At 39.2% G+C, this 24,104-nt stretch overlaps 2 protein-coding genes across 2 annotated transcripts in view; both read right to left on the bottom strand.

The window, feature by feature from the left end:
- Positions 1 to 683: 683 nt before the first annotated feature.
- On the bottom strand, positions 684 to 11,402 carry ALDH8A1 (aldehyde dehydrogenase 8 family member A1; the record flags this gene model as incomplete). The annotated part of the gene is made up of 7 exons (XM_082048143.1): positions 684 to 1,823; positions 3,267 to 3,428; positions 4,253 to 4,509; positions 5,151 to 5,300; positions 6,690 to 6,845; positions 7,214 to 7,361; positions 11,265 to 11,402. The coding sequence occupies 7 exons, from the start codon at positions 11,400 to 11,402 to the stop codon at positions 1,371 to 1,373; spliced, it is 1,464 nt and encodes a 487-aa protein (XP_081904269.1). The 3' UTR covers positions 684 to 1,370.
- A 1,055-nt stretch (positions 11,403 to 12,457) lies between these two features.
- HBS1L (HBS1 like translational GTPase) overlaps positions 12,458 to 24,104 on the bottom strand; it is a 62,290-nt gene continuing 50,643 nt past the window's right edge. Inside the window, exons 11-18 of the mRNA XM_082048657.1 lie at positions 23,495 to 23,612; positions 23,240 to 23,308; positions 19,816 to 19,920; positions 17,740 to 17,830; positions 16,040 to 16,148; positions 15,323 to 15,423; positions 14,227 to 14,371; positions 12,458 to 13,124 (exon numbers count right to left, since the gene is read on the bottom strand). Of these exons, the coding sequence (XP_081904783.1) occupies positions 13,113 to 13,124; positions 14,227 to 14,371; positions 15,323 to 15,423; positions 16,040 to 16,148; positions 17,740 to 17,830; positions 19,816 to 19,920; positions 23,240 to 23,308; positions 23,495 to 23,612 (750 nt within the window). The 3' untranslated portion in view covers positions 12,458 to 13,112. The remainder of the gene's footprint in view (positions 13,125 to 14,226; positions 14,372 to 15,322; positions 15,424 to 16,039; positions 16,149 to 17,739; positions 17,831 to 19,815; positions 19,921 to 23,239; positions 23,309 to 23,494; positions 23,613 to 24,104) is intronic.

Genomic DNA, 24,104 nt, shown 5'->3' with positions numbered 1-24,104 from the left:
ACCCTTAAAAATGTTATAAACTATACCAAAACAAAAAAGCTTTTTCTATTACCCCAAAATTTCTCCATGTATTTTCTTTTTGGTGTGCAGAGGAGCAGCAGAGCAATTTGCTACTCTGTTCTTCACAATTCATCAGTAATGATTTTTCATCAGTTGTTTTGTGGTTTAGATGTGCCTTTTCTTTCCCTAACAGCCCTGAAAAAATATCCCAGTGACTCATTGGCTCTTCTCAAAACACAGGCATTTATAAAACTCTGTGCAGCTTTGTTTACTGTGAAATTCAGCTCAAAACCTGAAAAACAAATCATGAAGGGCTGCTGTAAAAATCCAATAGCAACGTAACCTTCTCAGGCGGGGCAGTGGGGGGCACAAAACAGGTATCCAACTCTATTTCTCTTTGGGGAATGTGAACAAGTTTGTGAGACACCTGATTAAAAAACAAACAAACAAACAAATAAAAGCTCTAAATGAATAACGGAAAGTTGCCAGTGGTATTACACTTTTGTGACATTCATTTCCAACAGTTAGTTGTCTTAGGAGTCACTTCCAGTCTTTACTAATGCAGAATGACACCATCAGTAATGTAGCCAGATCTTTGGGCAGGGATGTGAAAAACACCATCGCTGAGGCCTAAAAGTGACTAAAGGCTGTAATTTCAAAATAGAATCATAGAATGTCCTGAGTTGGAAGGGGCCCACAAGATCACCGAGTCCAACTCCTGTCCCTGCATATGACAATCCCATAGTCAGAGAACAAGTTTTAGGATGCTTCAGCTGCATACCATAAAACAGGTTATAACTAAAACATTTATTGTCTCTGTGTATCAGGAGGATTTCATGACCCTATGGTTTAACATCACTTAACAGATTAAAGGTACTGCCTTCGGCATTTAGTGTGCTGCAGTATTAGTCCTTGTCTGACATCAGAGAAGTGCAATATGGATTGGTACATGGAAGGTACAGCTGAGAGATTCCCATCACAATACCAGCCTCACAATGTGCTTGCCATTTTGTCCCTCAAGGTAATTCACCAACCACAGGTACAGTTACAGATCATCCTTTCTCTGATCTGCCTTAGAGGGAGAGATTTTTGAGGCAAGAATACTCAAAAAAGCTTTAGGATCCATCTGATAAGCAAGTCATCTGGCTTGGGCTTGGTTGATTGCGGAGTCAGCACTGATCTTCTCATTTAACAGGCAAGGTTGAATTCAACATTAGCATTTGGGATGACTATTTTTAGCTGTCATTGATATTACCTGACCAAAGTTCAAGAAAAAGATGGCCCAAATAGCAGTCTGTGTTCCAGAAAGACATTTACAGTTACACAAAGTGCTGTCATTTGTTTTACCCTAATATACTCGTGTTAACATGTCAGTGCTTTATTGTGATGGTTTTGACCTCAGTGAAGAACTCGTAGGAATCCTTTGCTCCCTCCCTTCCTATGCCTGAGGCTTTCATCCCACCAAACGGCAAGTTCAGATCTCTAACAAGCCAGCAGTTGGTCCACACCAATCCAGACTGTAGTTTTTGTGCCACCCTATGCACACGTCCCACATTGCTGGACCACACAGTGGCTGCCAAGCCATATTTCACATTGTTGGCTCTTTCAATCACTTCTTCTTCTGTATCAAATGCTACCACACATGTCACGGGACCGAAGATCTCTTCTTGCATGCAACAAGATTCATCCTTGACTTCGGCAATAACTGTGGGCAACATGAAGTAGCCTTTCTGGTTGCCAGGTGGGAGAGTCAAGGAATCCACTCCCTCTCCACAGAGTATTCTGGCTCCTTCAGCTTGGGCTTTCTTGACATAGCTCCTTACCTGGGGAAGCAGCAGAAAAATATCACTGCTAAAGGACATCAAATCCTGAGGATTCACCTCTCCAGTCTGGGCACATCAACAGGAGCCCATGAATATCTCCATCTGGATCATGCTGCCTTTACTTCCCTCCTAACAGAGGGTCATTCGCTAGATTTTGTTATGTTTCTGTACAAGTAAGGTTGGGTATTTCTTGCTGTAAAACAATTATTCTCCTCCTCCAAACACTTACTAGCCTAGCAAGCAACACCACTGGCCCTTCTCGCTAAGTATTCTCAAAAGGGTAGGGCCTCTATGAAAACACAAGTGGTCACAGAGCCTCCCTCCCTTCTTCCAGGAGCTTGGGCAGTTTGCCATGTGTTCCATGCCACAATTCACTCATTTACTTCAAGGGATCAGTAATATTTTCCTACCTCACAGGCAGGCTTGTTAAATGTTTACATGCCACTAGGATGATGAAGCCATGAATGCTATAGAAAATCTCATCGATAAATAATTAAAGCTGTTTCCATGGCTGTTGCCCTCATATGCTACCTTGAGCACACAGGACATGCTATCAATCTGCTTCTGCTGTTCTGAAATCATTGACTGGTTTCTTTCCCTATAAAAACACCACAGAGATACCATCAAGCTTCTTTATCTTTTAACCACCTTGATAGGTTAGACTCGGGAAGTCCTCTGTGGTGCCGCAGACTGAGGACCTCGGGAAGTGGGTGATTCTCTGTGATTCTCACTCTGCTTCAGAACAGGCCCGAAGAACCTGCTGAGGCATCAGGAAACCTGACAAAGGTCTGGCTTTCTCTCTCACCCTGTGGTTTGCAATCTGCTTCTTGCTTATGATGATTGTGTCAGATAGTTCTAGGATGTGAGCACCTGCTCTCCTCTACACTGTCTGACACCATAAAAAATTCATATAAGCCACTAAAGCAGACTTTGTTTAACTGTGCAACATCTCAGCTGCCCTCCACATACATGTAATTCCAAATTACTGCAAGCAGTCCTAAGTAACTGTGTGCTTATATTCCCCAGAATTTGCCAGAGTGATACAAAAGACTTACCTTGTTAACTGCCTTATTAGGCAAATAAGTGATCTTAGCAAATGCAATATTAAAATCCATGAAGATGTTGCTGAACTCTAAGATTGGTTAATACAAATTCAGGATTTAGAATTAAACATTTTGAATTATTTCACCTCAAACAGCAATAAATGTTGTTTGTAATTTTAAACTATTTTCCTCATGGAGACAATTTTTCCAGAGAAATCACATAATACCAGGCCACAGGCAACAGAAAGCTTATCAAAAAGATACCTTGTAATGGCTTTGGATCATCATCCCTCAGAGTCAATCTTGGAGAGGACACAGTCCTTTCCATACACCTCTGAAATCACCTTTCATAGCCCTCCAAAAGATGAGATGAGATCATGTAAACTCCATGTAACATCACCTTTTCTAGATGCTCTTTACTTATTAGTGCTCCCATGTTGACTGTAGGATCTGAGGGGTTCCCAACCTTCCACATCTTAGCCTCTGCCACAAACTTCTTCAAGAACTCACTGTATATGCCCCTCTGAACAAAGATCCTGGAGGTGCAGAGACAGATCTCACCCTACCAGGGAGGGGAGAAAAAAAAAAAGAATAAAAAGTAAAGCAAACAATATCAGTTCATACTTAATTGTGCTATTGATAGATATTAGGAGTCACATCCCTCAATAAGACTTGTGTTGCGACATCCTCAAGAGAGCAAATTACATTCACCAAAGTAGGATTTTTCCCAGATTAAAAAGGAAAACAGAAACAAAATACAAAACCACAATAACAGGACTGTACAGCCACTAATGCAAGTAAATTTGATTTCTCATTGATTACATGTCTTCTCTAACATTGTTCACAGGAAACCTGAATTCCAATCTGAATGATCTGTCTTCACTTAGTGAAAATCCCTTTCTGATACCAAGCTATTTTTCTGAACATTTGCCCTAGTACTGTTCACTGGCTTTGGTGATCTCTCAGCTTTGGTGCTGTTAGGGTAATAGGAACTTTGATAGAATTTTGCAGGAAGTCTCCTAATCTAATTCCAGCAAGTCAGCAAGCTTCCCACTTACTTAGAGGCTGGGATTTAAAGCAGCTGCTTCCTGAAGAGAATAAACAATATATCTATTTTGATAGGGATAATGACACCTTGTTATCTTCCTATGGGGAGCACAAAGAACAGCCCTTTATTATTTTGTTTTGCTGGTTTTGGAATAACGAAACCTTTTTTGTATTTTTATACTAAGGGTTTGCTCACAGCACAGACTCTTGGAACAGACCTTGGCAATGTAGGATTTGGATCCAAAGGCATGTACCTATGCATGGACACACTCATGCTCTCACACACATGCACACCTCCTGCTGCAAACAGGCTTTACACAGCACAGAGATGGGAGGCACCTGGTTGGCAAAGCTGGACCTCAGGGTAGTGGGGATACATTGGCTCAAGTCAGCATCATCAAAGACGATGGCGGGGTTTTTGCCTCCCAGTTCCAGCGACAGCCGCTTGCAGTGTGGAGCACTTTTCTCCATGATCCGCTGGGCCGTTATCGTACTTCCCGTGAAGGAGATCAGAAGCACGTCAGGATGGCAGACAAGGGCTTCTCCTGCCTTGGGGCCTGTTCCAAACACTATGTTCACCACCCCGTGGGGCACCCCTGATGGGAAAGAAAGGCACACAGTCATCATACCCTTTTTCCCTTGCTTTGTGGGTTTCACTTCACTGTGTTTTGTCCCTGAAGTCAGAAAGTTACCAGTAGTTCAAGGGTGACAAAGACTGACCCTTCACTTATGTGGGAACTAAAACACATCATGTTTAATAAGTCTGGGGAGTCATGGGTTAAAAGATAAAACCAATTCCACTGATCAGTCAAGCTTGCTTGACACCCATCACCAGAGAGACCCAGTTTTCAGTCATTCAGGGAAGAAGCAATTGTCCTCCAAGTTTTTCTTAACAGTGCACCAAATACAGCCACAGCACAGACACCAAGAGCTTATTCTCATTCCTTTATGTCTCATGGTTCCTCTGCTACCACCATGGGTGTAGGACATTCTTAAGGGGAGGGCAGGAGAGGAAAAGGAGGGGACACAAGAAGAATTTTCATGAGAAGATAGTGGAAAAAACATGCGAAATAGCAAGGCTAGGGAGATAGGATAGTATGAGGACAAGGGAGAGCTTTTCGTTCTCCGGTGCAACATTCAGCTACAGCAAACAGTCTTTCCCAAATTCGTTGAGCACTCATTTTTGCAACAAAAATAGTGCACAGACAAGGAGTTCCATCGCATTCCCACCCCTTACCTGCTTTCTCCAAGAGTTTGCACATCATCCAAGCTGTGACAGATGTCATCTCACTTGGCTTGGCAACCACAGTATTTCCACATGCAATGGCAGGAGCTATTTTCCAGGTCAACAAGTATAGTGGCAAATTCCAAGGACTGATTAAACCAGCTAAAAAGCAAAAGTGCAAATGACAGGATTTCAGTCTGTTGCGATACAAAACTCATTTCTCTAACCTCAAGCAGTTGCACACCAATTCAGGTTTACGAAGTATATTTGGCTATGGCTTTTATCTCCAGCCAATCGTACAACAAATTTACAGCTAGAAACATTTCTCATGGACAGATAACTTTAAAAGTTTTGTGTATATGATGCTTAAGGTGATCAACCAAACTCTCCGAATAAGTTTTGCTGATTTTTCAGGGCAGAGTCTTACATTCACAGGAAGATTTTCAGTGTTTTTCAGGATCATTAATGCAAGGTTAGCCATAACAATCACCTAGTCAACTGATCTGTGGTAATAATCTCTGTTAACAAACAGGAAGTTAAGGCACTGTGTGAGCTCACATCACTCTTGCTTTTTGTTTCACAATTTTAATATTAAAAAGAGCATGCATAACATACAGTGCGTATTTTTCTTGAGAAATTTTAGCCTAACTTGTGAGTGTCACAGTATCAGTGTACAAACTGCTGCTTCCACAAATTGCTGAATGATCAGAATTTTTTCAGTAATTGCCTTTGGGAATACTTTCACCTTATATATTTATAAGAAATAGTGAAAAACCATCTGTAATCGTTAGGTGTGACTGCTCAGAAAAGCCACAGGATTGCTCGCTGTTTGCCAGAACAGAGGCTGTGAGTGACTTTTCCTTATGAGAGTAGTTTCACCAGGAACGTTCATATTCTCCACTGCTCACAAAAACTTTTAAATGAGTCCTCTACATTAGCCAATTTTAGTTCATAAATAATTCAAGTGTGAATGTACAACATTCATGCATATTTAGACAAAACACCTAATAATGGAATCATGACAACACCATTAATCATCAGCTCAGTGCAGCTGCTTGATTTCCAGAGCTCTGGCAGCATCTAGTGGCCGTGTTCAGCAATTCCCCAGCGAAAAGCGGTTTAGCCACCCGTGGGCACTCCACTCACAGCCTGAAATGTCTCCTTGCAAACTACTCCTGCTTCTTCCCAAGAAGAAGGTGAGGAGGATCCAGCTCTCCCCACAGGAGCAGCAGCTGGGTGCTCCTGCAATGCCTCACTGCTCCACAGCCTACTGTTTACTTACCCACACAGACACACATGTACAAACACAAGAGAGATTTTGAGGGTGAGAACTGCCAGGTTAAAACATGTTTTTTAAGGCATATAAACACTCTTTTTACCATGCAGTAGCACAACTGATTTTACATAATGTTGCTCGTGCTTTAGCAATCTAGTCGTGTTCAACACATGATGTATGGACAACAAATGCTTTTGGAAAATCCACTTTCTTTGTTGAGCCGCTGCTGAGGCAGAAACTCTGCCAAGCTTTTCAGCATTTTTGGAGCACCATACCAACTCCCACAGGGGCCCTCGAGGTGTAATGCACGCAGCCCATGGTTGCCATCTCAGTGCACTCTGTCGTGTGATGAAGGATGGAAGAAGCAAAGAATCGGAAGTTGTACACGGCCCGAGGGATGTCCACTGTTCTAGCAAATGTAATAGTTTTTCCTGAAACAAAACCAAGAACATTGCTGTGTTATCATGGGCAGAAACAGTGCGGTAAACTCCTCTCTGAAAGCTCATTTGCAAGTTTTTTTAGGTAATGTCTTTTGCTCTATGCCCAAGTGCAACCATAGTCAAGAACAGCAGCCCCCTGTAGTATTGCATTCTAAATATCTAACAACTGAAGTCAACGTCAGCAATTCTGAACAGAAAGAATGCCCCAGGAATCCCAAATCAGCAACTTCTGCAAAGTTCATGCACATCTACTCCAATTTGCACCAACAGCTCATACCATGCTAAAAATTTGCACCATATCTTCCATTTCAATATTCAGCAAGACACTCTATATTTGGTTCAACAGTTCCAAGTTTTACCCTGATCCTTTGACTCTGCTTGTGCAAATGCTTCCAGGTCATGTTCAATCAGGTCTGCTAATTTGTTCAGGATCTGAGATCTTTCCAATGGGCTTTTTGAGGACCAAATTGGGAAGGCTGCTTTGGCAGCTTTGACAGCAGCTTCCACCTAAAAAAGCAAAAGAGGGATGGTGAATATTAATGAAAGGCCTTAGAAAAAATATCAAACAATCAGCAGATTGATTTATATTTGAGATGCTAGTAATCCAAATCACATTGTTGGGAAGACTGTCTCTCTTCAGAATTGTAACTATTGATAGCTCCTCCATTTTCATTGCAAGACACTATCCCATAACTCAGGGCAGTTTATCTTCTTGATACTTTATTTCACCGCTTTTCTGTACATTCCAGAAACTTGTGGGCAACTCTCCAGGCCTGGAGGAAATGCTGGGCTGGTCAGCTGGCACCAGCAAGTGCCACTGGCCGAACCCATGCAGAATCTCGTTTCTCATGTGTGAAAGTACAACAGTCTCCCAGAGTGAATTCAGGCTCAGTCTAAACATTGACAGTCCTCGCAACATGGGACTTGAGCCACACCAGGCAATAAAGAAAGTCAGAACTTGAGGAAGGAGCAAACTGTATGCCCTGCTAGACTTTGATTTCCTCTTGCCTTTCCCCCAGCTGGTTCTAGCATGGACTGAGAATATATTTACAGAATAGACAGAGAAAATTTTTAATCTTGCCTGATCACAGCTAGAAATTCATTATTGCCCTCACATTTAAAAAAAAATAATAATAATAAAAAAATAATTTAAAAAATAGCTTCTTCCTAAAACTCTTGGTGTCTATTCAGTTCTCTCATCAGATACCTACAGAGCTCTACAGATATTAAAGTTCATTATACACATTTTATATAGATACATACCAGTCTTGTAAGTATTTTGCCTAAGATGTACATAAGTAATGCATGGTCCTTCAGCCTGACCTTTCTGAATAGTGGCAGAATACCAGCACTTTTCTGAGGCAGACTAGGCTTCAAAGGATTAAAATTCACCAAAAAGCGCTGTCTTCCATCAAACATTTCCTCTGGGATCTTACATGAAAGTTACTTGCATCTATTGATTTATAAGTAGTTCCTTCTCAAAGTTGTTTACCAGTCTAAAAATGTTTACTAACATCCTTCCGTATTTTAATTTACTGCCCTATTTCCCAGTTTTTGCTTCCCATATATCACTTCTAAATTGCCTCCAATGTCTAACATATGCAAATCTGTCTTAGTTGTTTCCCAACATTTTTCCTCCTAAATTTATTCAGCTTTTGGACATCTGCCCAAGTCAATAACTAGGAGGATGCTGATGCAAGATCAGTCAGATAGTTCTGACCTCTCCTAGTGTTGCTGGTTCCCATGAATCTGCTGAAGACTCATCAATTCCACAAAACTGAGTTCCAAATTTGTTCCTTCAGATCACGGCGGCTGCTATAAAAAAACATTACAAAATAACTTATAGGGACTCCACTGAAGTTTTACTAAGAAAGGCGCAAAAAGTTCCAACTCACACGAGGTCACATGGATCACCGGCCAAGCTTTGACTCCTTCAACTCTAGGTGCCGAGGGCAGCTGTCAGCCACCGAACTGCTGGAGCGAGGCCACAGCAGCCCTGGGAATGGGGAACTGCAGCTTCTTGAGCCAGTTGTGGGGATGGCATGCCACTCTGAAAAGGGTCACCCTCTGCAAAACTATTCCACCCTTACTGATTAACTTGTCCTTCTACCCTCCTGTCATTAGGTGCCATTGTGGTGCTGCTTCTGGTCTGTCCTCTCCCCTGTGCTGCCTGTATCAAGAGAGGGCTGGTGTGCAGTTAAGGCTATCTGCATTTTCAACCCTCCAGTGGGTTTTAGAAGAAGGAAGATGTCGCATTTTCACAGACAGTAGAGAAGAAAAATCAGCAAAGGAAGGCAAGAAGAGGCAGTAGATTGATCTAAAAAAGGCAAGAGGAAAAAAAGGAGAGAGATTTGTACAGAAGTAAGACAGTGTACAAAGGTTAAACAGGTACTTAGTTTGACTAGCAAAAAGCAGCAAAGAAAGTCGAGCCATAAAGAAAACGCACATAAGAATTCAACTGTGAACTCATGTGTCTGTAACACTTCCTTCTGCTTTCCTCTTCTGCACAAGACAGACACAGAAAGAACACACAATCCACAACTATTGTAAAAGGTTGATACCAAAGTACCCCAAACTGCCCTCGGGACACGATGTTTGCTTTTCCAGTGGATGATGCACAGGATCAAGGTTCTTTAGAGAGAGATGGTTTTTTGAAGGAGATATTTGCCAGGACTAATTAGCCCTCACCAGCCTGTCCTTTGGCAATACAGGGCACCTGCTCAGTGTGCTTTGGTGCTGCTATTTGGAATCTAAGACATCTAGCTAGGAGGCAAATTAACCCCTGAAAAACATTCAATGTTTTTGGCAGAGACTGGCTGAAATAGCCCCTTCAGCTGACCTGATGTTAAATTCCAGGGTCAGCAACAGATTTGCAGTCTGTTTTGCCTTCTAACCCTCCATTAAAATTAACAGGAAAAAAATCCAACAGGACTTTGAGCCTTGCTAGAAACCAGCATCCCAAGCTCTTTGTTGAACCTGAGTCTAGATGTTTATTTTTAAATCTCCAGATATCCTCTAAGTAGTATGTGATTGCACTTTCTCCTGTGGCCTATTCCATCAGTCTCCAGCAGATACCAGCTCTGCAGATCCCAGTCTTCTTTTATAGCTGTCTAAAGGCAGAAGCACTCGTTGACTTTATGGGTGTTTTAACTGGGTTCCCACTACTACACACAACCACTAACTCAGAAAGGTGACAGAAAAAAAGCCATTGCTCTTAACATATATTCGAACTATAGCTCCAGAATGGCCGGTAGACTTTTTCTGTTAGGCTGCTCTGGCATTCTCACATCTCTCTGGTTTTAATGATTTTGCAAATGAATGAACAGGAAGATCTGCACCTGCACATCAAAGAGAAGTCTTTTCAGGTATAATTAGGGTTGAAATGAACTTACACAGATGTATTCTAGCAAACCAAATCTGTTACAATTTAACCATTGGTCATCAGCATCTAGCAAATATTTACTCAGTTGAAATTACAGTGCAAAGGTTTCTGCTGAGAGAGGCAAAGAGAAAAGATGTCAACAGGACTGAAAAGCAAGCGAAGGAAAGAGCTACACATAGTAGCAGTGTGTTTTAAAAAACATTTTGAAAATGAAAATACTCTATGCTGCTTGTCAACACTTTCCAAGCCCTTCACTTTATCCAGGCTTTTCCAGTCATTTCTCACCTCAGTAAATCTCAGACACACACCAGACACACACTTTATAAAGTAGCATTAAAGAAACTGCAGCTCCACAGAAGAATGTCACATTGCCCATCCACATCTGAACATGTATAAGGTACCAGGAGATGTTCATTGCACTAGAGAGCACAGCACTAGGAAGCATTACGTTGATGCAGAGGACAGGCCGCATTTTAAGGTAGTGTACACTCATCGCAGCCACTTCATCAGCTCCACTTCATATCCAGCAGCTAATATCAAAACCAGAGAGGCCTGGGAGCTTTCTACCATACTTCAGGGAAGAGCCAGTAAGCCAAAAATCCTTTTAAATGACAACTGCAAATCATCAAGAAACTAAGGAAGAACACATTTAGTTTTACACAGTACCTCTAAGTTTATTTACAGATCAATAAACCTTTTTCTTCCTTCCAGACTGTTTATACTTACTGCCAGTCCGACCATTATTGTTAACTTACGTACAAGACATCTCCCATGGTAGCTGAAGTTTTTGATTTACACCAGCCTGGGATCCAGCCTGTAACTTTCTAACAGCAAAATGTAAAAAACCACTATTTGCTGCCACAGCAATAGATCACACAGTGCTACAATGCAGTCAAGCACTAACTCCTTTAAGCATTGGTGTTCCTTGGTGTTTTTCTATTCTCTCACCTTCAGTCTCTCCCACTCAAAATATTAATGTTACGTGCATTTAACGTTTTCACTTCTTTGTGCATTTGGATAGTACTCACCTCTTCCTTGCCACTGTCTGGCACCTTGCAATAGACATCTCCAGTGGATGGATTATAGGAGTCTATATAGGAGGAACAAGGAACAAATTTCCCAGCTATAAAGTTTTCCAGCACCAAGTGAGCCTTTGACTGAGCCATCCTTAGCCGCTTGCTTCGTCTGGGATTTTTTTTTTTCTGCAAGGTATCAATGTAGATTGGCTGTTCCGTACGTATTTGCATAGCGAGTCTGATCTCCTCCCCCTCTCTCTCCCTCTTCCCTGCACCGCTGGCTCATGAGTGGGAATGAACCCTGGCAACAACAGCAGAAAAAAAGGGGAAAAAAAACAAAACCACCAAACAAACAAAAAAGTCCAGAACCTGTTTCTGTGACATTTGGTTCTCTCCCAGGAGTTGATGCAGGGAGGCAGGAGCAGCTGTTCAAAAACAGCTCTTGTCTATAGGAAATAAAATAATGAAGAAGGGGAGAAAAATAATGGTTCGACAGGGCAATTTTTCCCTCTGCCAGTTTTTCAAGCTCAACTCTGAAGAAAGACATTTTGCAAGAACCACACAAAATAATTCAAGACCCCAACACCTCACCAGGAAACTGCTCCTCACTATCAATAGACACAGAGAAAAGACACTTGGACGGGCATGTCTGCAGCTCACCTTTACTGCTCTGTCATCATAACACCTCTTCTTGTACAATAGTCCCTTCCCGACACTAACTGTGGTCACAGCAGAGTTGTTTCCACCTCACACAGGTCCTAGAATACCCGAGGTCCTCTCACTTCTATTAAATAAAAATCCTCTAAGCTGGTAGTAAAGTGTGCCTGTCCTGAGTTTATGCTGGAGGTGGCAGAAGAAAACCTCTTTTCAAACAGGTGGTTTCACCTGCCCCATTACTGAAATGCAAGGAGGAGTTCCAGGCTTTAGTAAGCACAACAATCTGGCTTTAGCAGACATCCCAAGATTAAACTGCCAGCCTCTGTTCAGAAGAGCACTGTCTGGATGAAACAGATGTGTATGTGCAGTAGCTGCACTGAGTAACGTGAGAAAAACTGAAATTGCTTCCACAGAAAGATAAGTCACATGCCAGTTTCGTATTCTAACCCGTAAGTTTACTCTGAAACTTCTCAGTTATGGAAAGTAGAGAATGGTTTATTACAATTTAGAAGTGTTTAAATAACAAAATATGAAGCAGACAAAAATAATGCTCAGACAAAGTTATTTTATTATTCTTACAGTTTAAAAAATAAAATTAGCCGATGTTGGCACAGCTTCCACTACACAGCAAAAGAAAACTTCCTTTTTTTTAAATAAATTTTGGGACAGGGAAAACAATCCTGGAATAATACTATGCCATTCTCCTGAAACCAAAGTAAATACTTCTTTTTTTTTTCCCCCTGAATATGCATTCAACTCAAACCTAAAAATATATTAGACCAATAAAGTTACTTTACTGATTTAATGTGCAGCAAAAAAGCAAATCAAAGAAAATATGTAAACAATTTATGTCTGGAAGTAAGGAGTTTGTTTCATGATGATGCAACATCTTTTTCTCTAATTCAGCTTTCTAAGATATTTCCATCAGACTCCCTAAGGGCTAAATTCCACATGGAGAAACACGAGATTCTTGAGCTCGAGAAGTGCAACGTTAGCAGCTCCTTGTCAGTTGGCATCTTGTTCTGCAGTGGGAGAGGCTGATGAAGGGCTCCCCAGATGTCTCACACAATTGAACTTTTGTCATCATCATCTTCTCCCCAGTTAATTGCACTTGTTCCTTCAACTGAAGTAACTGGGTTCTTAAACAGAAGTTTAGATATCTAGTTGCATTTTGGTTGGACGGTCTAAGTTCTGGCACCATTGTCATTCTTTAATCTAAAAAGTTATGCAAATGGCAAAAAAACACAAGCCGATTGTGAAAAATGAAGTATTAAATGTAAAACAATCACAGCTTTTTTCAACATGATATAGTTTGCTTTGGAAAAAATAATTCCTTTTGCTATGAAATTCTCCAGAACAAGATCACAAATACTAAGATAGTAAATCTCAAATAACAATCAGAGTTATTTAGTCTACAATTCTATGAACACTGGGCATCAGAGATGTAAAGAGGACCCCATTCACTTCAGGTTAAATTTAGTGAAAGACAGGAGCAAGATTAAAGCCCTCATTCTGGATCCTATTTAAGACCAGACAGATTGTTAAGAGCATTAGAACTCCACAAGGCCCAGAGCCTCTGACGGTGCTAGCACAGCATTCCTACACACAGGGAGAAGCCAGAAATTCTTCACACTCTAGTTCCAAGTTTTGACATTGAATGACTCAGCTTTAAGTCTCAGTAGTAGAACTTGGTTAATGTGACTAAACTGCTCTCCCTCAGGCCTAAAAGTAGAACTTAAATTATAATCCAAAACTCAGAGCAAGGTTTTTTTGAAGTGACAGACAGAGGAACATACATATTTTTTTCTCCTAATAAGAGGCAAAGCATTATATTCAGCCCCATAGCCTTTGCTTCCTCTCGCACAGAATCAAAAATGTCTATAGCCATCAGTGAGAATCAAATGTACAATTCTTTTTAATACTAACATAAAAATATCTGCGACCCAAACTAGCCACAGTAAAAATGGCCAACACTTCTTATTTACAAACTACTTCCAGTATATTTATGTAGGCAAATAGATTTCAGAAAGACTGATGCATGTTAAAATATTGAACGGTTATTTTTTAATTTGAGAGAGGGGAAAAATGCACAACATTAAAAAATTCTGAACAGAGTAATTTTTGCTCCTGATAAAATTAACAGAACACAGCAAGTTTTCCTTATGTCTTCATGAAGTACTGCCTCTTTTTAAGCAGAATAAATTATTTTCTTAGGCCAAAGTGTGTAAAAAAGGTCTTAACCATAAAATCTAAATGCTACCAGAAAGTTAATGCCATTCCTTTACAGTATAGAAAGTCCATTACAAAAATGCCATACCTCTGTGACAACTCCTGCAGCAATAGTGGAACCACTGTAGCGTAACATAACTCTCCCAAGCTCTTTAAAATCTTTATATAACTCTAGAGCAACAGGTCTTTGAGTTTGTAGTTCTATTAGAGCATTCTGCCCTTTAGTCAAGAACCTGCAGGTAAATAAGCAGAAAACTCTATTATAAATATGATAGTGTAAATTAAAAAGAGAACAGTGAACAAATGGAAAAAAACAATCAACTTACAAAGACAAAAGTATAATGAACAAGCTTGATTTCAAGTATAAGCCAAGCCACCAGACTGAAAACTCATTTGCCTGCAGCACACCTTTTAAAAAGGCATCTGAGTTTTCTTTAAAAACTTCCAGAGAAGGGCATCCACTGTAACATTTAGAAAATGGCTTTGAAGTTAATTATCTCATTAAAACCTGTTTTTTTCATGCCTAGTAGAAAACAAGTCTTATTTGAAACTCAACGCCTAAAGAACCAATTCACTGCTCTGCAGAAGTAATGATTTTTCTTCCCATTACCTTTCAGCAAGAGTTTCAACCATGCAATTCTGGAAAGGGATTATTCTGATAATGTTGGATGTATCAAACAACATTTCTACCCAAATACAGCTTTAAGTAACTAAAGTGATGTTCCCATAGCTTAACTTGTATGGGAAGACTCCCTAAATCTATTTTTCTCTGACGCACTGTCTAGAAGAGTTTATTTTAGACAGTAAACCATCTCCAAAATTATGCCAAGGATCCCCTGCTACTACAGGAAAAGAGATAATGTAAAACAAACAAACAAACAAACAAACAAATATATATATATATATATGTAAAAATCCTTTAAGTGCAGTGATCTAGAATTCACTCCCAATTCTGCAAGTGACCTTAGGAAAGTCATTTTGCTTCTCAGGTGCTCAGCATTTATCAAGTAGGAAGGAAGTTTTTCACTTCGTAAAACACTCTGAAATCTACACATCAAACCAACTTAAACAATAAAAGCAGATTCTTATACTACTGCTTCATAACAGAATCTACTTGATATACCATACGTTAATCTAAAGTCAGCCCATTTCTTGAGTAATTATTAACTATTCAAAACACTTACTTAGGTTTTTTCTTTGTCACTTCACCAGTGCTTTTGTGTAAGACACTCAACAGTCTTCTGATAGTCGCAGGTTCACTTACGGTTTGATAGTGTAACAGCACCTAAAATATTTTTTTCAGTTATTAAACATTCTACAGTAATCAGAAATCCTGTGTGTTAATACTTGAAAACATTGACTTCTTTTAAGACCGATTTTTTAAACAAATGTTTATAAAACTTCTCTCACAGGAGTCTCTGCCTCACATTCAGAAACTGTTCCTTGTTCCTAAACTGTGATCTCTACAGATATGACACAAAGGTCATGTATTAATTCACCATAAATACATTTTTCATTCTTAAGTGTTTTGCTTTTGCCAGGTCAGTGCAGTTCTGTACCATGAACTGATATTGTATTTATTTTAAAAGGTTATCTTACAACTAAATGCATCATTATACTCCTACAAAGCATGAGTTATTTAAAGGACAGCCTAGTTTGACCATGGTGGAACTCATGTCCTCTGAAACAGCTCGGATACATATTAAAAGCCAGTATGAATATGCGTAAGCAGCCACAATAGTCCTTTACATCCTGTTCAAACTAAAGAAGAATCTGTTTTCCTCTGGAGGGACAGAACCACTTCTGCACACTAAGTATCTCTTATATTGGGGGGATTGGACATGTAGAGGAAAAGCCTTGAGCAACCTGCAATGAACACAAGAACTTTCACAAAGACTTACAGGGAATCCTTTAGTGATTGGAACCTCAATATTGAAGATGAGAATCCGAGCTCTGAAACGAGTGCAAACTTTAATGGGCTCCTTAGGATCACAAAATACACAGCCAACACTACAAGAGAGGGGAATAATAGACACTGATATATATCTTGACATATAAATGTTAATAACTGCACTGGAAAAAGACAAATATTTAAGACAAGCAAAGCAAAGACAACACCACTGTAATATAACCGGGGCGGGGGGGGGGGAACAGGATCACTATATTAAAACCTATAATGAAATTAATTCCTAGACAATGTCTACAGTATTTTGTGGGTATGCATAAAAAGGTCTGTCTAGTTCACTGAACAATTAACGTCCATTGCTAATCAGTTTCTAAAAACGTCACTGTTTCCTGTGCGTAGGTATTTTGAAGAATTAGACTTTCATTCAGAGATTAATTGTTCCAGATCAATAGCATAAAGTACTGCTGGGTGCCCAAAATTGCAGTGCTGGTGCCTGTAACTCAACTACTCTGTAGATAAAAGAACATCACAATCAGGACTTTCAAAACTTAAGCTCTCAGCAGCATTCACTTCCATCAAACCCCACATGGAGTCACAAGAAAGCTCCTTACAAGTCAATAAAGCAGACTTGACACAGCTTTTTCACAGTGGCTAGTTTTAGCTATCTAAAATGGAAGGAAAATTAATCCCACCAAAAAACATGACTGAAGAGAATGAACTGCGTGATTAAACGTATATATCAGATGTAATCAGATTTAATCAATATCAAGAGTACTTCAAACTTTGCACATTTCCTTGACAAATCTAACATATCTCCAAAAGATGAATAACATCAAAGTAACAAATTGACTCAAGCCTTCATGCAACAAGTAGAACAAATTTTTTTTCCCCTCTCCATTTACCACAGAGAATCACGCCCCATTATGAAATGGCAATACAGAAAATCCTGTTCTTTTCTCTTAAAAGCAGAGCATAAATTGGCAAAACTACTAATGCAAGGAGTTTTTCAAACAGCAGCTTGAAAGTTTGCTCTCTGAAGTCCAACTGGAACGTGAAAAAGCTGAACAAAGTATGGATCCAATTTTCTAGCCTGACCAACAACTCACTCTTATTTAAAAGCCTGAGGCTAAGGCTTAGCATGAAACCTATAGACTGAAACACACACAGAGATGTGCTGCGTCTCACTGAATGTATCAGAGCCTTCCAAAAAAGGGTCAGCAAAACATTCACCAAAACATTACAAACATCTAAATGTGTTAAATAAACAGTTTCTATCAATTCCACTTGTCCAGATTTACTTACTGGTACACAACTGCAGCTGTTTGGATGTGTTTTGTCAGAATGATTTATGATTTGATAAGCTCTTCAAAAATCTTTTATTTAGTGATAAGGATTTCCTTAACTCATCTATTAAAATGTCCAAGGACAAGTCTTAAGGCAAAAGGGTCTGAAGTCACCAGTGTCAGCACTAGGGCAAAGAATGAAGACTAACAGTGTTCTGAGGTTGCCGTTGCACATGCAGCAGATGTTTCCAACGTTTGTACATGCACGCCAGGTGATATGCATCATTTTGGTTTTAAATATCCTGGTAGCCACATCATTCTTCAAGTAAACCGCTGATTGTTAAGTGTAATAGTTATAAAGCTTTTCATTAAAAACAAACCGTTACTTAGACTGAAACCCAGTTTTGCTCACTTGATTTTGATGATATCCATGCCGGTCAAAGTGAGACTAACATGATCTCCTGCTGCAGCCCAATCAACTGGTTCATCATGCAGTGTGATTCCTGGAAATGAGTAAGAACAGAACCTCTCAGTGAAGTACCTAGGTTCTGAGCTACAAACAAACAGCTCTGTTTGGGCCATTTGTGCTTCATCAACCATTACTCATCAATTTTCAGAATGAATGGATTGAGAGTAAAAGCTTTTTAACTGAGAAGACTGAGGAAGCTATTTTTCCCCTCGGTGAGGACTTCTCTCACCCCACCCTGCACAATAACATGGCTTTATTTAAGCCAGCAGAGAGGACCTGGCACTTGTCACACAAGCGCAGATGACGCAGTCCTGAAAACGCCGTAGTACTGATATCTCCACCCATCCTTTCAGGCACATGCACACCCTAGACCGCATCTTTCATATACTTTAATGGTACTATGTCAACTTTCATTTACCTTAAGTGGGTTTGCTGACTCTTTCATAAAAAAGCGTAACCGATGCCTTTCGTTCACGACACCACGTCTATTAGAAAGCATCTTTAAAAGTAATTTTATTCTGATTGTGATGTATTTTAATCGCTTTAAAAGATAATCTGGCTGGTGGGTGAGGACAAAAGTAATTGCTTCTGACTTAACATTCTGAGGTTCTGGCAGACACCAAGAAGTAAAGAAAAAAAGCCCACTTTTTATAAATACTGCATACATTTGTACAATCTAGTTCTATTTCACTACAAATTGTATTTATTGGTTCACAAATCTGTTCCCAAAACCACTTGTCAAAAACATGCCAGAAACTATTGTTCAACTACAAGCACGTTAAGTATAGTTTTTGAAGCAGTATTGAAAATTACTTCACATGTATGTGTCGTTCTCACAGAAAAAGTGAAACTCAGCCTCTTTAAATGAAAAAGTGGAATCCTAATGTGCACACTACCTTTTGTAAATATTGTATGATAAATCAATTATCTCTTCTTTACATGAAATGGAAATAATACTCTCAACCTTTACCCACATTTCAGCCATACTAGAGGCAGTACAAAGAAAAATCATAGAATTGTACCACTGGGGATACTGTGACAAAATACATATTTTCCCATGCTACTTCCTGCATTCCCAAAGCAGAGGAGTGACTACAGTGATCTGACACCCATATTCATCCACATTATTGTAACATTCCTGTGCATGAAAACAATGTGAATAAACCCACACGAACTGGCACACTGAAGAGCTTCCCCACCAGCACTGAACAGGCGGGTTCTGGAACAGAACGGGACAGTCGAACCAGCACGTTACTGAGTTCAGGCTAAACAGTTAGATACAGGAACCATTCATTTTGAGGGCTTATTTTTTTATTCCTTGGTCAATGTACGAAAATCATAATTTTATCTTTCTGCTTGCATATGAAACAGACAACTCTGCAGTACCAAACCAGCAATCTTAATCAAACAGCCAAGTATTTAATGTCTTGACCTAGCTATTCCTCTTTTCAGAAATCAAATGTATTGAATTTTAAATCCAATTTTCTTCTCTTTTGTGACTGCTCAGCACAGTTATATCCTGACAGTTTCTATATTATGAAAGGATCAGTGATGAATCTCAAGAACATCAGACAGGAGAGACTTAATTCTCAAGCTCTTTCACATCTAATTCATAAGGTTCATTTCTAAAGGTTGTTCAACATCCTCACACTTCCCAACAGCAGTAACACTCTACAGCAGAGCCGAATAGTAATGAATTCTGTACTGCACATTTTTATAGACATTGCTGGAACTCAGATGTTTTTACAGGTTCTTCATAAAGCAATGTCAAAAGTCATGAGGCTGTAACATTTGGAATATCTGATATAGTAAAAAAAAAGACAAAAAAAAGAGGCAAGATTTCACATACTCTTCATAGACATATTTATACAGACACACAGTCACATCTAAAGAAATTCGTTTTATGCTTTCACATTTTATGTTTGACAGTTAGTATCAGTTTGACAGTCTGTTACCATTTCAGTAACTGCTTCTAGCCCAATATTGACCTGAAAGTAAACACACTTCTGAAGACTGTACCTTTTGCAGTGCAAGTTTCATTGGGAGGCATTGCCAGAAGTCGTTCTCCAACCTGAATATAACCTGCTTCTATTTTACCAGTCACACAAAATCCTGATCCTTGGTCTGAAATAAACACAGTAATTATTTCAAAAAACTTCATAATGAGGTCAATTTCCCATCACAAGTTAGACCTTCAGCATTGCATAGATAAGTTTTTAATATAATGAAGACAGTTTCGCCCCCCCCAGCAGAGTGTTCAGTACTTGCAAGTTAGCAGCTGTGCATCATAATGAAAATGAAACATTAAATTCAAAACCTCTAGATCTTATGTTTTTCAGAACCAAGGGAGAAATATCCTTCTTTAAACAAATGTAGGTATATGAAGAAATATTTTTTAATTTTTCAATATTAGATTAAGCAGCTGAATTTCTAGAAATTTTATTTAATTCAGCACTTGCTCACTACAATTACAGATAAAAAAGAAAACATACCAGACGTTTCATAAAAGTCCTCATGCATACAGCTGCAAATTCCTATGCCATTTACTGTTTAACTGAGTCAGAATCCTACAAGCTCTGTCAGTGTATTACTTTTACTCCTGGAAAGTCTAAGATTGATTCAGTCCTATTTAATATGAGGAGTTATTATAATCGTGTATGACTTAAATATTTCTGAATAAAAGACCAGAGTTTTTCTTCTTCAATGTCCTAACACTCTGTTTATTAATTGAATGATATGTCAGTTATTTTCAATAGATGTGCTACCTGTCCACATTTATGCACATACACCTTAAGAAATGCTTCATCTCCTTAGCACATGTTTGCAGGTGTATTTAAAAAGAATCCTCTGAAGTGAATCTACAATGACATTTTTGGTATCTATACAAACAGCAAATCTACCTTTGCTGAACACTAGAATTCAGTGATAAGCAAGCACCTTAGTATTTTGTATGTGACATTAGATTAAAAGATTAATTTAAAGTTGAATTCAAAAGAGAAAGTCAACTTCAGATCTTGAGGTCACATACTACCAACTTGCTCTTTTGCATTCACCACCATTATTGATGAATGCTTCCACTTAGCAGGAAAAATATTACAGAATCCCAGAATGGTTGGGGTTGGAAGGGACCTCTGGAGATCATCTAGTCTGACCCACCTGCTTAAAGCAGGTTCACCAGAGCAGATCTCACAGGAATGTGTCCAGGTGGGTTTTGAATGTCTCCAGATAAGGAGACTCCACAGTAGAGGAGTATGCCTGCAAGCTGATTTTCCTCTATTTATTTCAGCAAATGAGATGAATGCAGACAATTAACAGATGGCATAGGATGTCAAAAGAACAGAAAACTGGAGAAGCAGATACTTGCTAGAAAATGAATCCCCAAATCGTGGTACAAATACCACCTCAACATGGTACACAAAATAACCTCTGCAAGCACTTGCAGGCAACCAGAAATGTGAACTGGTTGCAGGTTCCCCAACCACAATAATGAACTTTTTTTTTTTTTTTCCCCACATAATCACCAGCTCTGGCTTGGTAAACCAGTGTGGTGTTTGACATCTCTCCCATCCTGACAGCTTCCTGCAAAGTGCCAAGTTCCTTCAGCTCCCTGTGAAACCAATGTCAGTACAAAACAGAGAGTAGGGGACAGAATCAGGGCATAAAATAGGGCCTGATTTCTGTGTATCATGGTACTTGTGTTCTGCCAGGACATGTTCTTTGTCCTCAGGATTTTCTAAAGCCACACAGCTTTTCTAAAGTCAGGTCAAATCATACCCTGGACAGTACTATAATATGGTAAGTGGGGATTGATGCAGCAGTGAAGGAATTCACAGAGACCTCTTGGATCAGGATATAGTTTGCCTGCAGAGAATATCAGGAGGATAACAGCTAAAATCAGGCTGAGGTAGATGAATCATACGTGTGGGTAACCTTAATTAAGAAAGGGGTTTTCCAAACTACGTGAGAGTGCGCTCAGAACTCTCACTTTTTACACATTTCTATGGACACCTCCTCCTGAGCTGGCACAGGCGCTGTGACAGAGCCAAGAACAACTGTTGCTTCATGTACTCCTACCTGCAGCCACTTCCTCTGGTGGCATCCACATTAATTAAGTTTTGAGATCACAAGGTAGAGGAAAAAAAAAGCCTAAAAACACCTAAAAGTCCACATTTAGTGATAAACCCTGTATATGTAAACTAAGACCCTTCCAAAGTCATTATTTTTTGCATACTTTAGCAAAAAATCACTTTTCCGCAGAACAGATGTAGTCTAAATTGCTCATTTTGTAAAACTTAGCTCAAGACAAAAATTATTATTGCAACAAAAAAGTTGTGATAATATTTTGAAAGATCTCAATAATCCTAACACACTTTCCCACAGCTCACAAAAATAAAAAATGATGAAAATGATGTAAATTCTCATGCAGGGTTTCAATATTTAACATCACAGACTCAGGACCTTAAGACAGCTACCCCAGGGCATGTACAGTGTCTAGTGTGTTCTCAAAGATACATATCAAAATTGCACAAAACTGTTTTTTCCAATGGCAATCAGTATTTTGCTCTGCTTGGTTTGTACTTCCCCTATAAACACCCTATACTTATTTTAAAATATGAATTTCAATAATCACATTTGATTACAAATATTCACAATATTTCAAATCACGCTGTCATTTAGTTTGCCACACTTCTCAAGGGATCTACGGAATGTTTCAAATGGGATGAGTGTTACAAACCTTATTTCTTCTAAATTACCTGTAAATTTAAAAGCATTTAACTGAAAAAAAAAAAAAAAAATCAAGTTTACAATGAAAACCTTAAGGACTCACGGCAGTCTATTTTCTCTGGATAATGGGATTAAGAACTGGTTATAGTTACTTGCTGTCTATATCTCTGTTAGTGCTAGGGAATAGATAACTGCCTTTCATTAAATCCCTGGCTGGTTAAAACAGTCTCATCACCATTATCCTTTCCTTCCACTTCACTCTGCCAAATTTTTATATGAAAATGAAGGGATTTATTATTATTTACAGCTACAACAATGGAAAGAAAGGCAACAGGTCACACTTTTTTAAAATCTAGGAATGGAAGGTAAAAGAGCCCTAAGTCACACTCGTAAAAAGTTTGAGAAATATTCATCTAGGCAACAAGAACCACTTTGGGAAAGAACATTCCAAATTCTGTCCCACAGAACCATCAACTCATTACACAGCCAATTAGCTGGTCATGCAGATTTTCTCCCTCCATTTCTCTTCCAGTGTGTTTCTCCTTCACCAATACTATCTAAAATTCTACAAAGAACACTGCTTGAAAACGTACTATTTCTGTTCCACACTACAGATACACATAAAGCTCCTACTTTAAGTCTTATTCTTACATCATTTTTCAACACTTGTGTTGAATATCCATGAAAAGATGATGAAAATATCATAAAAAGAACCAACCTTTAAAAACATCAGCAACACACAACCGAAATGGTTTATCCACTGATCTCTGTGGTGGCTTGAAAGAATCTGCAAATAAATTGATAAAACCTCTTAGAATTTCTGTATTCAATAACTGTATCAACAACTTCACACTTAGGGATAAATCAACTATATTGCATTCCAAAGACTTTGTCCCACATTTCCCCAAAATATAAGTTTGACACACACAGGACTAAGATATGTTAGTTTTTAAATGAGGAAAACTGCACTCACCAATTTGCTCTAACAAACACTTCCCTTTATACCACTGTGTGAGGTCACTTGACTGACACCTTGTGACCAGATTTTCACCCCCAAGGCCACTCGTTGGGATATAAGCCACATCTGATTCCTAATTAAGAAAACAAACAGAAGTTAACCATTCATTAACAATGGGATCTTCTAGCAGAAGCATGAGGTGCATTTTTTCAATATTACATGTCTAAGCTAGAAAAGAACAGTTGGCAGATTCGTATATCCCCTGGAGAAGGCCGATTAATCAGTGGATCCATTCCCCTTCTGTTTGCCTCTTGCCTGATCACAGTGCGCCAACAAAGAACTGGGGATATTTAAAAATGACAATAGCAACATTAATAACTAAGTGAAACTGAGATCATATAACAAAATCCAGCTCCATATCTGACAGGCAAAACCTCGGTTTAAATTGCTGGTTCATGCATATGGATTTCAGGAAGGCCATAGCCAGGCCAAATGGAGAGTGTTCTTATGAGTTCATAATCCACAATGACACCTGCTCTGGTATAAAACTCTCTACTGTAATGTAATGCTGAATATTAAGACAGAAGATCCCTGATCTGTCTTGCTTTATGGACAACAATACCAA

This window comes from Streptopelia decaocto (assembly GCF_964273445.1).
Source record: "Streptopelia decaocto genome assembly, chromosome: 3".
Taxonomy (NCBI): domain Eukaryota; kingdom Metazoa; phylum Chordata; class Aves; order Columbiformes; family Columbidae; genus Streptopelia; species Streptopelia decaocto.
This window is presented reverse-complemented; position numbering and strand designations above follow the sequence as displayed.